Source organism: Lepidothrix coronata, unplaced genomic scaffold, assembly GCF_001604755.1.
Source record: "Lepidothrix coronata isolate B3197 unplaced genomic scaffold, Lepidothrix_coronata-1.0 Scaffold77, whole genome shotgun sequence".
Classification (NCBI taxonomy): domain Eukaryota; kingdom Metazoa; phylum Chordata; class Aves; order Passeriformes; family Pipridae; genus Lepidothrix; species Lepidothrix coronata.
In genome coordinates this window covers 1966255-1983449 of record NW_016690257.1, presented here as the reverse complement: position 1 = coordinate 1983449, position 17195 = coordinate 1966255, and the positions used below count along the sequence as shown (strand labels likewise).

At 39.2% G+C, this 17195-nt stretch overlaps 1 protein-coding gene across 5 annotated transcripts in view; it reads left to right on the top strand.

Annotated features, from left to right (window-relative positions):
* The window catches only part of CUNH18orf25 (chromosome unknown C18orf25 homolog), a 46400-nt gene that overhangs the window by 13306 nt on the left and 15899 nt on the right, over window positions 1-17195 (top strand). For 4 of the 5 annotated variants that reach the window (XM_017819791.1, XM_017819789.1, XM_017819790.1 and 1 more), the window contains one exon: window positions 2378-3194. In XM_017819791.1, coding sequence (XP_017675280.1) covers window positions 2471-3194 — 724 coding nt within the window. In that variant the 5' untranslated portion in view covers window positions 2378-2470. Of the gene's footprint in view, window positions 1-2377; window positions 3195-9415; window positions 16116-17195 lie in introns of those variants that run through there. The other variant, XM_017819793.1, reaches the window with a different exon arrangement.

The following is a 17195-nucleotide window of genomic DNA, read 5'->3' as shown; positions in this document are numbered from 1 at the left end:
TGTTTTCAAGAGAGTTTTACTCAGTGCAAGTATTCACAAATATTTTTCTTTATATATATGTTCCTGTATTTTGCAGTACGCATTTTATGCATACTGTGGTGTGCAGTATGCATATTATTTTTGGAAGGAAAACGCTGGGTTTACCCTTTGGAGTTTTGGGTTTGTGGCTTTTTTCCCCCTCATATTTAACAGCCCTAGTCTTGTCATCTTCATCTTCTTTATGTTGTCCAATTTAAGCCAACCTTTCTTTCCTTAACTGGTGTTCCTGTCCTTTAAGTATTTTCATGGTTCTCTTGCACCATACAGCATTTCATTCGTTAGCCTGAAGGAAGCATGAACTGTTTTAGTATTCTTTAAAAATGGAGTTTCAAAGTGGGTTTGGGCAGACAGGACAAAGCTGAGCTTGGCACAGCACTGTGCTGGAGATTACATACATATAATTACATATGTACAATTACGTACATACAATAACAGGCATCTTGGGATGGATCAGGAAACTGAAGAAGGACTGTCAGGGTGCAGAAAAATTCTGTCTGAACCATCCAGGTTTCCTCAGGATGCTCAATTACTGACTGCCCTTCTCTGCAGAAGTGCATTTTTTTTTTTAGATTAAATCTTACTGCTGCTTTTTCTCGTTCACACTTTGTTTTCTGAAATGCCATAAATTTACTGTTTACTATGACTTTGAACCTACAAAGAATTTGTTCCATACCACTGATCTGCAAGCGAATGTGGTAGTTGAAAGATCTTTATTCTGTGTTGAATTCCAAGTGAAAATCTAGGTGAAAGGCAAAGTGTGAATAATGAAGATAGAATGATAACTATTGATCTCTCAAACAAAATTTCCTTGAGGTAGCTTTAGGTATTTTTTGGTAGATAACATGCAATTTATCAATCAGATAAACAGCTTAGGGTTTGTATTTATGCTGAAGCAATGCCATTTGTTAAATTATAACCTGAAGTAAAATACAGGATAGTGGTGTGGGTGGATAATGTTTCATGCTTGCAGCCCCTACTACTTGATGCTGCTTTCCTGGCAGATCTGAGAGGAACTAGGTCAGCCTTCAGGTACTCATATAACCAGGACTTGTTTGGGAGACGCTCAAGGAGCTCTCAAATGGTGTGTTAGATACTCCTAAAACATCTTTACAGGACTCACCAGTGTGGTGGTTCTTGCCTGAGAGCAAATCTGTGTTACATGTAGCTAATGCCTCCAAAGACAGTGCCTATAGCCCTGTCTCTGACAATTTAGTAGCACTTCCTGCCGGTTCTTTAAGTCTTTTGTACCTAAGGTCAACTGGCAGAGCAGTTCCACTGGAAAAGGAGGGTGTCTGCAGTCTTGCTCTGTGATGTTCATCAGCTTCTTCAGTTTCTGTGCACAGTGGTGAAATTTCTCCTCTGTCATGTTGGTACAGTTTGGAAATCACCAGAAAAACTTTGTAGTTTTATGAGGCTGAGGTCCTGTTCAGCTGAAAGTAGACTTCCCATAGATATGGAAACTGAACTATATTCTGGTCTGTCCGGGTGGATGACTGCCAAGTCTGGAAATTTTCAAGCTGGTGTTGTTAGAAGGACTAAAATTGTCTGTTAAAATATATTTAAAGGTCTAGGTAAAGAAGTTTGACATATGTTGATTATAACATATTGATTAAATTTTATAAGCTAGGAGTTCAGAAATATTTTTATTATTTTCTGATCTGTTTTGATTATTCCAGTGAAGTGCACCATGTTTAATGTGTCTCCAGTACCATCTTTCATGGATGTGTAAAAACAAAGGAATAGTTCAGTGTAACAGGATGAGTTCACTAGGAAAAAGTAAACTGAGAAAACCAACACAATACTGAACAATACAATACTCTGCTCTGGAGCCAGGCTGGGAGAGCTGGGAGTGTTCAGCCTAAAGAAGAGAAGACTCCAGGGAGACCTCAGTGTCCCTTCCAGTGCCTAAAGGGGCTCCAAGAGAGCTGGAGAGGGACTTTGGACAAGGGACTGGAGGGACAGGACAAGGGGTAATGGCTTTAAGCTGACAGAGGGCAGGGTTAGATGGGATATTGGGAAGGAATTGTTGGCTGTGAGGGTGAGGAGGCCCTGGCACAGGTTGCCCAGAGAAGCTGTGGCTGCCCCATCCCTGGAAGTGTCCAAGGCCAGGTTGGATGGGGTTTGGAGCAACCTGGGATAGTGGAAGGTGTCTCTGCTCGTGTGTGGGGGGGGTGGAACTGGATGAGCTTTAAGGTCCCTTCCAACCCAAACCATTCTGGGATTCTGTGAACCATACTGTCTATAAATGGAAGCAATGGGTTGTTCAGGTAATACTATGAAGAGCAGGGATGAGTGAGCTATTTGTTTAAATTATTCTTACTGTTCTGTTCTTGTGCAGGGTGCTGTATTGCTGAACACCACATATAGTTCACCCACTCTTCCAGACCCCGTGCTCAATGCTTTAACACCAGAAGGACCTTTCTGCTCTGCAATGAAGATGGAGGCAGTGGGAAAAGCTGAAGAACTTGCTGATTCAGAAGTTCCACCAAAGGCTTCTGAAAAGCAAGAGACTGCTCCTGATGAAGACGGACCTATAGAGCTCGAGACACAAACTGAGAAGGACAGCATGCCCACTCCAGCAGACTCTGCAGTGCTCTCTTCCATGCCTTGCTTGCTGATGGAACTGAGGCGAGACTCCTCAGAGTCCCAGCTGGCATCCACGGAGAGCGACAAGCCAACGGGCAGTCGAGTTTATGAGAGTGACTCTTCTAATCAGTGCATGCTTTCCCCTTCTTCCAGTGGGCATTTGGCTGACTCAGACACATTGTCTTCCACAGAAGAGAATGAGCCCTGTCAAGCTGAAGCTGTCGCAGAGGGAGACCCTTCTGCAGTGTCTGGGGCCGCAGCTGGGAGGAAATCCAGGAGATCCAGGTCCGAGAGCGAAACTTCAACCATGGCTGCCAAGAAAAACCGACAGTCCAGTGATAAGCAGAACGGTCGAGTTACCAAGGCAAAGGGTCACCGAAGCCAAAAGCACAAAGAGAGGATCCGGCTCCTGAGGCAGAAGCGGGAGGCAGCTGCTCGCAAGAAGTACAACCTGCTGCAGGACAGCAGCACCAGCGACAGCGACCTGACCTGTGACTCCAGCACCAGCTCATCCGATGACGACGAAGAGGTTTCAGGGAGCAGCAAGACAATCACCGCAGAGATACCAGGTAGAGGATGTTTTTTAAACTGAACTGTAAAGGCATCTGACATCGTTTCTCAGCTGTCATGCTAAGTTAGATGAGTGACGCTTGAGACAAAAAAAAAAACAAAACAAAACAGGAGAACTGCAGCTCTGTGTAAATTTGAAGACTGCAGTGTGTTAACGAGACATGGGCAAATATTAAAATCTGTTCTGAGGTTTCGGTGCACTTTTGCACACCAACAAAGCATAGCAATGGTAAATGGGAGGAAGGACTACCTTTGAATTCTGGAGTTTTCAGATCTTTTCCTTTGTAAGCCTATATGAACTCCTGTCAGTGCTGTCAAATCCCATTAGATGGTGATAATCGAATTCTTAAGATAAGTGGCCAGCTTTGCTTTAGTAAAAAAAGACCACAGCTTGGCAGTTATGTTAGAAATGGCACAGCAGACCTCTTGCCTGTGTTACAGCAAGGCCCTGGCCATTATTGCACTTGTTCTGTGCTTTCAGCTCGACATGTCAGTGCATGACAAGCCTCATAGCCTTATTCTAAGTTCTTGCAGATTGCAGCTGGTCACCTATTTTAGGATATAAACATGATTACACAGGTGCCCAAGCTACAGTCCCACCTGAATTTTCAATATCCTAGACAGAGCTGCCACTGTTTTCCTATGTCCTAAGGTTCAGTAATTTCTACACTTTTCACTTTCTGACACATCTGTGTTAAGATGGGAGCTAGCAAATTATAGGGGCCTTCTTGTAATTTTGTTAGCAAAAGAAAGCTGAATTCTTCAAGGTTTTTATTTGCTGAGTCTTTGTTATTTTATTACCTCAAGTGCCGTGGACAGGATTTTGTGTGAATTATTCTTGCAGCATATTATAACACAGAACCATCATCCTATGGCAATCTTCATATGGCAATCAGAAATAAAATCAGAAATAAAAATAAATCTTTTGGCTTGCCAATTTTTACTGGGTTACATGCCTTTTTGCCTCTTATGCTAGAAGGTGTTTTTATGGGGTTTTTTTGAGAAAAATCTTACAAAGGGCAAGAACGTTTAAAGGAAAACTGCAATATTAAGTTGCTGAACTAAAGTTTGCTAGATTGATTATTTAAAATATTTGCAGCAGATTTTACAAATTACTGTTTTAACTGAGTTGATTATGGTGGATGATGCTGTCCCCATGAAAACTGGCGTTTTTCCCACACCTGCTAGGAAGCAGGTTGCACGAAGGAAGTAAATGTTTATTTTTAGAAAGTCTGGGAAAGGCATAATCTCCTCCTATAATTGCTGTGTAGTAAACTTTTAATAGAGATCTAAAATTATTTTTACCAATTTAGTAGTTAGACTTTCTAGCTTCTACCTTTTTATTCATTATATTTACACTTTGGGGAATTAAAGCCCGATTTAAAGCCTGTTGAAGAAGACTGTTTCATTGAGTTTTGGGACTGGTTCCTCCCCACCTCTCAAAAAACCCCAAAACTCACAGAATAAATCCCTCTGGTCATATGCTTTTTTTTAAGTCATAAAAGTACCTTGTGAACCAGAGGGCACCACATGGTATTTTCAGGTTCGCTTGGGTTTCTGACTGCCTTTGCAGAGACCTGAAACCATTCCAGGGCACTTTGAGTGTCTCACTGGGCTCTTGGTCTTAACCATGAGATGCTTGTGATGAAACGATCGCATTGCAAGGACGAGCTTAATTTAGTGGTGATGACAGCAAAGCCCAGTTTAACCTGCACTACGAGGTGTTGCAGTGCACAAACCATCCTGAGGAACACTAACATTTGTTCTTACTCCATAGCATGTGTCATCTGCTTGATGCTAAGTTCCATTTAAGACACTGAAACCCTTGAGCTGCCCTTTTGGTGCCATCTGGTGCGACATGAACCTGCCACGTTGCGGTTCTCCTTTAAATAGGAACAGCTCTGGTTTGTGGGGAACAGTTCACAAGTGCAAGAGAAAAATATTCTCTGTAGAGATAAGGACAAAGTCTGGCCAAAAAAATGCATTCTGTGCTGCTTGTGGTTTGAGGAAATGTTGTGGTCATGACAGATGCAGTGGAACCGCGAGTTGGAGTCGAACTCCCAGAGCTCCGTCCCAGTGGTGGGTTCATGTGCCATCTGTGATCCTCCCTCCTGGAGCTGGCAAAGCACTGCAGTCCTCCTTGTGACTAGAAAGCCATTTTAGTGCACTTAACACTGTGAATATCCTCAAAATTTAGGGAACAAACATGTAGGTAGAAGATAACACAGGGTATTAAAAAGCATGACTGGAAATTCAGGCCGTGAGCGTCCTCTGCACACAGTCAAAAGCTGAGAGATTTAACTCCAGTGTCAGGACGTGAAGAAACATTTGCCTTTCCTTTTATAAGAAGTCTGTACACATTGAAGCAGAAGAGTTTTCCAGGTAGCCTATGTTTCCCTTAGTCTGCCTGTATTTGGACAGTTCAGCTGCAGTGTTGGTTACTGACTCAACACCTCTTACAGTCGGGGCTCATTTTCAACCATCTGTTGTCCGAAAAATAGCTTTGCCAACAGAGATGCTCTAAAATTTTTAGTGACAATTAATGTGGCCTTCATGACAAAGGTTACATGTACTCTGGCTCTTAAATTATCGACACAGGGAGTGGGTACAGCAGCCAGTTTGCTTGTGTGTGGTCTGAAAATTAAACTGCCATGTTTGAGAATACAGTACTCCTTCATGGTGTGTCACTAAACCTCCTCCATTTAAGTAGTGCAGTTATCTTTTTTTTGAACTATCCGCTGGCTCTGAAATGGGTTTGGCTAAATTTGTAAGGTAAGGAAAATGTTCAGTGAAAATAATGCCATGAAGTTGCTAGGAGAGCAGTTGTGCTACAGAGAGTCAGTTCTCTCTGCTGAACTCAAGTGTACTGCGGATTAAAATAGTGGCAGGCTTGGTTTTCTCCTCAGGAAAGATTAAAGAGTTGAGATATTGCTGGTGGTACTTCAATACAAGTATCGTGAGCTGCACAGGAGATAAGCACAATGTAAGTTGTGTTATTCTGAGTGCATCCTGTGGTGTTATTTTACACCTGAAAACACGGGTTCAGTCTAAACTTCATGTGTGCTCATGAGAATTGTTTCACTGACCTGAGCAGTTGTAAACTTGGGCTCTATTTCAGGGAATGCCATGATCTTTGGGTTATTGCAGATGAGAAGCAATTTTTTATCCTTTAGTGACTGAGCCTCTCTGTTGGCATTTAGGATTTTACCATTCTTAAACACCATATAAACAAAGTATAAAAGTCACAGAATAGGTTCTGTTGGACTTGCTGCTGCTGGAAGTTACTCCTTTAAACAGTCTCGCTTTTGATGCTGCAAATTGACTCTGAATACAATTGGCATGAGAGAAAGTCTGGGAATAAATACTTATTTCTCTGTAAACACTTCTTTCTTGGAAAAAGGAAGAGGCTTTTAAAAATACGAAAATATTGGCATTTCACTACCATTGTGCTTTCTGCAACTCGGAAAAATCTGAATTGAAGTGGGAATGACTCATGTTTCAGGCTTTCAGAAAAATCTATTAAAAAGTTTGAGTGTTGACGTTGGAAAAGTCTCAGCTCACTTTGTTAAAAAAAAAAAAAAAAGAGAAGAGTTTTTTGATACGCAGAAACCCAAAGGGGGGGGGCACAGTGTGTCCATTTTCCTTCCTCCCAAGAATTGTGCACAGACCCTCGAAGAAGCATCTCGCAAGGGATGAAATTTGGTGCAAGCTACTCAGAATGACAATTATATTTAACAGATAGGAAAAAACATAGTCTGTCGAAAGTGGTTTGCAGTAAGATGTTTATTTGGAAATCTGTGGCATAAATGACACAGAGTAATCAACCATTCCTAATTGGAATGAAGGGGAAGCATATCTTAAATTTTTACATTGTCAGACTTCCTAAATTAAATAACTTTGTATTTGGTTAGTACTTAATAGATCTCATAAAGAGACAGTGTTGGGGCATTTCTTAGGTGCTGTTTTGCAGGAGCTGGTTTCTTGAAAATAGGATATGAATCTTGGATTCTGACCCCTTTGTGACTGCAAATTTCTTCACCTGTAAACTTGGCATAACTTAAAAAAACCATTACAGAGGTTTAAGTTTCTAGACAGAGGAGGGACTAGTTAAATAAATGCTAGCATTTTTAATATATAAAATTACTTTTTTGGCTTAATTTTTTTCTTAACCCCGAAATAAAGAAAAGATTGAATAAGGCTTGTTGTAATAACTGCAAGGGAAACATTCAAAACATTGGTGCTGCTGTAAATTGCAGATGCATTATGACTGATGCCTTTTAAAAATAGTATTGCAGGGTTATATATATTTTAATACATAGTTTCTTCAGTTTACAAAACAATTTTGTCAACTTTATCGTTCTAGTTCATTCTTAACTTTAAAAACTTAGGTAGATCGTCTCATGTATCACCATCAATAGTTTTTACTTAAATAGTAATAAATTAAATATAAATTAATAAATTAAAACGTAACATTACCTATTAATAAGCCTATGGAAATCAGACTGTCATTTAGTTCCTTGATTTTAGGATAAGATCCCTGACTAGTGACAAATAAACTGCATTATATTGGATGTTCGATGCTAGGAGTAATTGGAACAGGAGAAATATTTTTTTTAGGGATGAAAAAGATATTGAATACACAGAAGTAACCAACCCATCTTTTAGGAATAAGTTAGCATATTACATAATTATTTGTAGTTAAAATGCAGTAGGAGGGATGTAAATTACTTGCTATAAAGTAATTATTTTTGAGCAGAGGACCTGAATGCTGAATTTCCAGCCTGTCTGATAGGTAAACAGATGGGGAAATAGACTTAAAAATTAGGGGGTTTTGTAACTGCTCGTAAATAAGGAAATAATCCTGGTCTTTCTTTAGCTGTTACGGAAGGGCCTGTGTATACCTCATTTAAATAGCTCCTGAAAAGAATGTGGTGTTTAAGTAATACTGTAATTTCATGTACACAGTGAAATCCCAATAAAGATTTAGTGCCTTATGTTTTTATTAGTAAATATTTGCTTAGGCTGTGCAATAATTTGTCTCATTCTTAGGGTATTTTCTATTACTCTTAAGCTAGGGGATGCCGCAAGTTTCACATTTACATATTAAATTGTCGGGTTTTGTAGCTGCTTTGTGTAGCTTAATGTGATGCTTGTCTTGTTTTGGAATTACCCGAGGTAACCTTTGTGTGTTTGGATGGCATGCACATATTGTTTATGATTCCTCAAACAGGTACAGAGCTTTGTTTTCTTGAAGGTTTATTGCTTCCTAGATAATTCCTGAGTGGACTCTTAAGCTTAGAAATACAGATACCAAAAAGATGCCTTTTGTTACTGATATGAGGAGTGAGGTAATGAGGATGGCCCTTTTGCTGCTAAACTTCTTTCTCATAATCCCAAAGCTAGTAATTTCCCACATCTTTTTGATGGATAGTAGCACGGAGAACAGTTCCATCCCGAACATTCCCTGTTTTCTAGGAATGCCAGTGGAGGGCGTGGTCCCGGTTGGAGTGAGGCTGGTCACTGCTGTTGTGTGGATTGTCCTTGTGATGGAGCTGTGTCCATCACACCGGGCAGAGGCTGCTCTCACCTCCCGTGTTAGCACAGCTCTCACAAATTATTTGTGTTGTGTGTTCTCCTCATCCGCATTCGCTGTGTTTTCCAAAACTGGACCAAGAGCTTTGGGCTTGGCTGCTTCAGGTGCTGCAGCCACTATATCAGCCTTTATCCCTGTTATCTCGTGTACAGTTTTGTCTGTGTTTAACAGCCCGTTATAAAAGGATTCAAGTGTGTAACTAAAATGCACATAATTATTCAAGGTTTAACAGTTGAATAGTAGCACTTTGGATCACAGCTTGACAGGACTGAACATGTATAATGGTTTTTTGCACCCTCACTTGAATTCAAAACAGAGATTGCAAGGGAGTTGGAGTAATTTGGTTCATTTCTTGAAAAAAAACCAGACTTTTTTGACAGAATTGCCTGAGACTTCTAGAATAAAAATAATTTTGAAGCCAAAATTTCTATTATAACCTCAGTGAGTATAAAATGTTACCTTTCTTTGACAGTATAACTGTTGCTTAATATTTGTCAATTCCTCTCGTGTTGTCATATCCCAGGGACAGAATTAGAAAAGTTGTTTTCCTGAGTTAACATGCCTTAATAAGCAATATTTTGTTCTTACTTAACGATGACTTATCAAATGGCCTCAATGTCTTTAAAGCTGGCTTCAGTCGTGCTGGGGGATCTGGAGGAGCGACCAGGGAAATTCCAGGATTGCTTGACAGGGGCACCGTGTGGGATAGGAACTGCATAGGCAATGTCCTGGAAGAGGCCATGAACTGCTTTGCCGAGATGCAGAGGCAGACAGAGGAGAAATTCCGCATGTGGATAGAAAAGCTAACCCGTCTTGACACGGACGAAGAGAGCAAGCAGCAACTGGAGCCCAGGGAACCCAAAATTCAACTAGTTGGCCAAAGAATCCCCCCTACCACGCAGTCAGGGGCTTTCATACAGATGCCTGATAGCCACGTACTTCCTCAGCAGTCGTTTAATTCTTACGTGGGCTATCAGAATGTCGATGCTACTCTCGAGTTTCCAGCGACTTTTAATAACAATTTTCCACCTATCTTTCCAGAGAATGGGAATATTGCAGAGCCTGATCTGAATCAATCATAAACTTAAGGGGGGGGGAGGAGGGGAAAAGAAAATCAAATCTTTGCAATCTTGATGTTATTTTTGGATTATGCTGAAAAATGAGGTTTGCTTTTCTCTTTGTATTTGTTTGTTTTGTTTTCTCTTCTGGGTTTTACTGCCATGGTATCGTTTGGTTATTTCTAATTTATAGAGAATATATGTAGTTTAAAAAAAAAAAAAATCACAGCATACCCACATGCATGTGCCAGCACACACATATAAACACCTTTAAAGGTGTTGGGGAGGGGAACCACCCTAAGCTTTCATCACCAAACTTGGGAAAATATAACTTAGAATCCTTGTTTAGATACCCCAAAAGCAGTAGAGCTATGTTTGCTACAATAGGAGCATTCAGGGTATTCATCCAGATGCCCTTTTTTGCATGTTAAAACATTTATATAAGGAAATAAGTTTTATATTTAAGGAGGTAAAGTACCTTAGAGACCCAGACTAGATACAGACCCATGACATTTCCTTAACTCCACTTACTCACAAGTTTTGCAGCTTGAACACATCACACATTAGCTTTTTCTTCTTCCTTTTTAGGGAGAAGCAGTAAATAAGCTTACCTTAAATATTTAGAAAGAGATATATATATATAACTGTGCACAATGGATTTTTACTTTTTTTTTTGTCTCCCATTTAGTAGTTCATTTTCTGTCCAGATTTTTTTTTTTTAATCAATGTCACTGCAGTGTTGCACATGGCATGCTTATGGATGCAGCTGTCTTAAACTGTGTGCACAAATAGGCACATGTATATATATATATATATATTTATATATATGTGTGTGTGTTTGGTTTGGGTGGAAGTCATCTCCACTAATTCCAGGTGTCCAGTTTGCCGTTCCCTGGGTCTCCTTCTGAGTCAGTGGGAAGAGATAAGCCCCTGCTGAGGATGTCTCCCAGCAGTGTCTTTCTCTTCCATTAGTTGTCCAAACCTCCCTTATCAGCAGTTTATAGGAGATAACTTTTGGCTGAATTGAGGTGGGATGAGTCACACCCAACCTGTGCACACAAAGCACTGCTGCTTCCCTCCTGTATATATGGACAAGCCACATCCTTCATGCTGGAATAAAAATAGTCCTGTCTGCCCCAAGATAAGCACCAGTCAGGGGATGGATTGGTTCTTGGCACAGGAATTTGAAGGGAGGCTTGACAGCCAGATAAGTAAACACCATGGTGGTCTGAAGGGCTGCTGGTCTGGGTCAGACTGAACCATGTTTGAATGCCACTGAAATCATTATTTACTTGTGATGGGGAATGCCAGAGCATTAGTTTCATTTAAATAATACAAGAATTTGCTGTTGTGTGGATTTTTAATTTTTTTTTTTTTTAATACTAATAGTTATCCTGAATAGGCAGGCTTGAAACTGTGATGTTTAAAGTAGGATTAATTTAAAGTGTGTATTAGAAGTCTCTACTTAATTCTTACTTACTATTGTTACAGGGATTTTTTTGGTCACCTCTGCGTTAAGGCCTTTCTTCATGGGAAGTAACTTCTCTGTAGCTACCAAAAAATGTATATTTATCATCAGGTAGAACTTGATAAAAGTTTTGAATGCAAATGCAAATCAAAATTCTTACAGTGGAAATTGGAGGTGTGCACAGACATAGTTTAAGTAAAGAGAACACTGTAGGTCTCCTTTAGCTGTGTTACTTTGCTTTTTAAACCACAGTCACTTTTTTACTAGTTATTTTAGTGTAATTTGTTTTCTTCCTGTTGGAAGTAACCACAGTTAGTGGTTCTGGCTTTTTTTCTTTCCCCCTCCCTGAAGTCAGTGGGAGTTTTTCCATCAATTTATGTGCCAGTTTGGATCAAACCTGTAACAGGAACTCAAGAAATGCTTTTTGTTATCAGCATGATATTCACACTGATCTTTTAACATTATTGTTGCCATAGACTTTTTTCTTTTTAAGGTATGTGATGCCTTCATTAAAAAAAAAAAAATTAGGTTAGAGAACTGTGTTATTTTCAGAGTAACTGTTTGAAAGACTATGCAGGAGATAATTTTTAAGTACTGGGATAAAGTTCTTTTCAGATCACCTTCATGCATAATTTTTATACAAAGATTTTGATATGAACTTGTTAGAAAACTCTCTTGTCTGAAATTGTGTGCATTTCAGGTAAAAGTTAAACGAGTTGTTCTGTGTTCGATTGCAATTTGATCAACTTGTCCTCATCTGTTTAAAATACAAGATCCTTCAGGGAAGAGTATTTGCTGATATAAAAAAATCACCAAAATGGATCCTTCTGGTGTTCATAGATTTGATACCTATATATATATATATATATATTTAAATACCTTTATGATGACAGTAAGAGCAGCATATTTTAAAGCATGACAACTTTATAAATCTTCCCCTGCATGCAGAAGCAGCTTTTTGCAGTGACTGGTTTCTTTTAATGTGTATGTCTGTAAGCATGCCCTTAACCTTTTTTTGTAAAATAATATATAGAGAGCAATTAGGTATTTCAGAACAAATTGTGTAAGGAGTTCAGCTGAACTTATTTATCTCTCAGACTGAAACACCTTACATGTGGATCTCATAAATGGATAAGAACTTCATTAGGGATGTAGCCAGTGAAATTCTGCCAATCTTTAATATGTTGGTCAGGTAGTCTTTAAAAAATAAAATAAAAAAAATTTAAAAAAAGGAAAGAAAAAGAAAAATACTGAAATAATTCAGTGTATTAATAGATAAAAATATGGATTTGTTTACTGCAGGCAACAAATTAAAACCTTTTATTTTTATCCATCACTGTTAGTTGTTATTTTCAATGCAAGCAGCTGTGAACATGAGAAAACAAGCAGAGGATGACAGTAGTTGAGCATACAGACCTTGAAGCTGTACTCTTTCTAGGATAGAATTATCTCAAGGCACCCAGAAGACTGAGAGAATAATTTATATGAGGTATAATTTTAACTTAGTTTCCCCACAAAAGCTACCTAGTGTTAAAAACACCTGTGGTTGTAAATGGTAAATATTCTTTGGTCACTCTTTACACTTGGCTCAAAACTGGAGCTGAATCTTCAGCTTTGTCATAAATCATCTCCTTTGAAATGAAGAGTGTTTGTTGATCCACACAGCTGGATATCTGCTCCACGAGCTGGGTTTCCACGTGAGGAATTATGTTTGGCCTGAAACTGAGAGGGAAACCCCTCCTTTCTGCTGTTCAGGTGTAGTATAACCTACCTGATGAAGGACTTGGCAGCCTGTGCCATTTAACAGGAGCACCTCTCTTCTACCTTTGTGTTCTGAATCTGAGAGATTCAGAAACCAACCTTCAGATTCAGATACTAGTGATGAGTCTCTGTTTTAAGTGTGTGTGGCAGCCTTTGGCATCTCTTTGAGAAAACAGATTCCCAATACAGAGTTTCAGATTTTTATGGTTTTTTTCCCTCCTGGGAATATTTCTACTATATTACACGGCTGCTGTTAAATTTGTTGTGATTTCCATTACAAGCTCTTATTTCCAAAGAGCTTTGATTAGAAACTTTCAGGGAGTTAAAATTTCTTCAGCTGAAATTTTGACAAAGATTTTAATCTTACCCATTCCGTGTTCCATGAGAGCTGTCTGACTTATTTAAGACTATTTTAGGATTATCAGAAGGAAACTCTTCTACTTTACCAGAGTTGCATTTTGAATGTATGTTTATGCTCACGTCTCATCAAATCACTTCAAAACCACCACTTTTGACAAGTAGAGGAAAAATCAGTAGGAGTTTTGCACAGACGTGGAGAACCACCGATGATAATTTAGTTTCCCTAATTGCCCTGGGTTTTATACTTCAGAATGGTGTAAAGAAACATTCTAGTTCCTTTAAGGAATTTTACTTATGGTTTGAAAAAGTCACATGCATCGAGTCAGGTCAGCTGGTGTGGATGGTGTGGACTGGTGTAATTCCAGGGATGATGGTGCCAGTTGAAACCTACCTGGCCTGTTCACAGAATCCCAGAATGGTTTGGGTTGGAAAAGAGCTTAAAGCTCATCCAGTCCAACCCCCTTGCCATGGGCAGGAACACCTTCCACTCTCCCAGGTTGCTCCAAGCCCTATCCATCCTGGGCTTGGACACTTCCAGGGATGGGGCAGCCACAGCTTCTTTGGTCCAAGCTCCTATATTGTCATTGTAAACATTGAATTACATGTTTTCAGTGTGGGGGCTGTTTCAGCAAGGGACCAGTGGAATACCTGTATGACCCCAGAGCTGGAATTTAGCAGCAGGTAAAGGAAGTAAGTCTTTATATAAATGCTCAGTTGAAATTCTACTAAGTGTCAAACTGACACTGCAGTAAATAAAAATTTAAAGGGTTTCTTCCTAGAATTGGTCCCTTTTTAGGAGGCCTTAGATGTCCAGGGGCTTCAGTGTGCAGTGGTTTTGCAGCCTTGGCTGCAAGTTCTTCCACAGGTAGTTCGTGCTGCTTCCCTGCCCTCCAGTAGGGTTTGGTATGGAAGGTCTTTAGGAACTTCCACCCTTCACACGCTGATTTCTCCGAGGATTTTGGGTTTTGCTTCAGATAAAACATCTGAATGGTCAGGTTTTATTTAGAAAAAAATTAACATACAACATAAACCAAATTCAAGTTAAGGCGGTGAAACTGTTTTCAGTTTTTCTATTGCAAAAATAACTGAGCAGGGAGAAACAAAAAGACAATGTAAAATCCTCAGTGTTATTTTTAACAGTATTAGGACAAAATAATTCAGGCAGAAACACACATCTGTATTTTTTTAAGTTCAGTGTCTTTTAGTGTTTGTGCAGAATTGTTAGGTGTTTTTATCTGAGCTGCTAGAGTTGAGACTGGAAAACTAATCTTAACTTCAATAAAACAGGATTACATTTGGCAGTTATGTTACAAATTGAAACATATTTATTATCACTGGTTTCTCTTGTTAATATATTTTATCTCTTCCTGTATCCACATACTTTAAAACTCTTTTTAAAGTAATATTTCAAGGGCATTAAGAAATTAAATCCTAACCCCATTGATACTAGTAGAAGTTTTCTGCTGGTTTTAATGGTTTTAATTTCATCTCATTAAAAATTGAATTTGCTCTGCAGTTTTTGGCCAGAGAATCCTTCAGCTGACCTTAAGGGGAGTCTGTGCCTGATGAGGGTTTGTAATTCAGGCCAGTTGAGCAGATGTTTTTAAACTAATCAGGGTCTGCAGTGTGGCTGCTGCAGTTACACGTGGGTGCTGCGTGATGTGTGCTGTAGAAGCCAAAACATTTGGGCTGATTGACAGAGATGGACAGTTACCTTGCAAAAACACGGAGCTGGAAACCGGTTCTTTCTCAGAGATTTTACTGGTCTCATGGTGTTGGATCAGCAAAACGAAGGCACATGGAAAACAGGCTTATTAAGTTAGGAGGGGTTTCAAGCGCAGGCTGATGGAGCAGGGGATTATTCTGGACCACCAAAAAGCTGTGTCAGTCCTTCCGAGGGAAGATGCAGTTTGTCCTTGCAAAAATGTGATGTTTTTCTGGAGGGGATGTGTGTTTGCTGCCTTTTCCTAATGTAAGCTGTGTTTACACGGGGAGTTTTTTGTTGTTCTGGTTTTTTTTTTGCCTGTCATGGCTGTGCAAGGGTGGGATGGTTTCCAAAACCCTCCTGAGACGCTTTTGCAAGTGAAACGGGGGAAGAGCTCTGGCTAATATATCTGTTGCCATAATTAATGCGTTGTTAGGCAGCATCACAGGAAACAAATCCTATACGGGGATATAAAGTGGATGCCACTTCCCAGTGTTTTGAATCCACAGCCATATTCCATGTGCCTTTGCTTAACGCACAGTGAAAAATTCTTTATTATCTTTATTTATAATTTGGTAAAAAGAATCCGAGATATTTTCCATCTAGTCATCAAAAAGCCTGAAAGAATGAATGTTGTTCAGCAAGACTTGAATTTTTGAGATCTCTTTTCACGTGATACATTAAAAATTGCACAGTCTGAGAACAGATAATAATTTGATCATGTTGTTTTGATTTTATTTTATTATCATGGTTAAAAAAAAACTAAACAAAAAAGCTTTACTGTGTGAAATGAAGGAAAATGTGAGGAAAGTGGATTCACTGATAAAGTTCACTTTATAATTTTAGAGAGAATGTTGTTACACTACTATTGATTTTATTGTATTTATAATGTATTGTTTGCTTAACCTTGTAAATTTAGAAATGTAACTACTGTAACCTGGAATAAATAAATAAATAAATAAATGTAAATAGCAATGAAGTGGTTCATGTTGTTAAACAACATAAAAAAGCAGACATGATCTGCCCCCATCCCCCTCTGTGAATTGTTGTAGGGTTGAGCTAGTTTGTGCCATTTGAACTTCGCATACTTTTGAAATGGCAGCTCTGGGTCATGTTTTAATTAATACCAGGTTTCTATTGCTTATCTAAAACAAAAAAACCTGTCACTTATAGTCTTGTGTATCAATACTTTCTGTTTGGATCAGTTACTGATGTGTCTACTACTGTAAAGCTATTCTGACAAGTCACTTAAGATAAATCTTTTAGGTTTTGGCACACAAAATATAATTACTTCTATTACAGTGATGATCAGCTGATCTTAAAATTTATAAGGGTATTAAAGTCCACTCTGTGTTTTGTGTAATCTTGCACCAAATGGGGTTATCTCTTAAATTTAAGCACCAGTTGTAAATGAGGGCATTCTTAGGTATTTTATTATCTTAAAATGTCTCAGTGTTCTCATTTGTTATGTAGAAATAAACGCAATTGAGAGTACTGAGACTGAGACCATCAGTGCCCACATTCACAGCAAAGTTGTTGAGGTGAGGCTTGCAATTACCTCTTGTGTAGCCTTTTTAGCAGTTGTACCTTTAGCAAAAGCATTCCTAAGCACTATTTTTATACTCTCCCAAAAAATCCACCACTTAAAAGTAGCTCAGTAATTGGAGGGGAGTGTTGTTTTCAGCAAAGCCCATCTCCTCTGCCTGTTAGCCTTGAGCAGGATGCAGATCTCTGCCTGCCTCAGTTTCCCCTGTGGGTGGACGGAGGTTAATAACCACCTTGGAGCTCTTCCAGGTCCACTAATGGAAAGCTTTTTGTAAGAACAAGGTGCTGTAATTATTGCTGCTGTTATAACTGTACCTGTTCTGTGTGTCTTAAAGCTTGGGGTGATACTCACACCTAAATATGGCTCTGTGTCTTTCCCTTGCAAGAGTCACTGATGACTCCAGAGGGCAATTCAGACCACAGAAATTAGGCTTTTAATTTCAAAACTATTTTAACCGGGATAGTCCTCTGGAGATTTCAGTCTTTTTTCCACTACTTGTAGAGGAAACA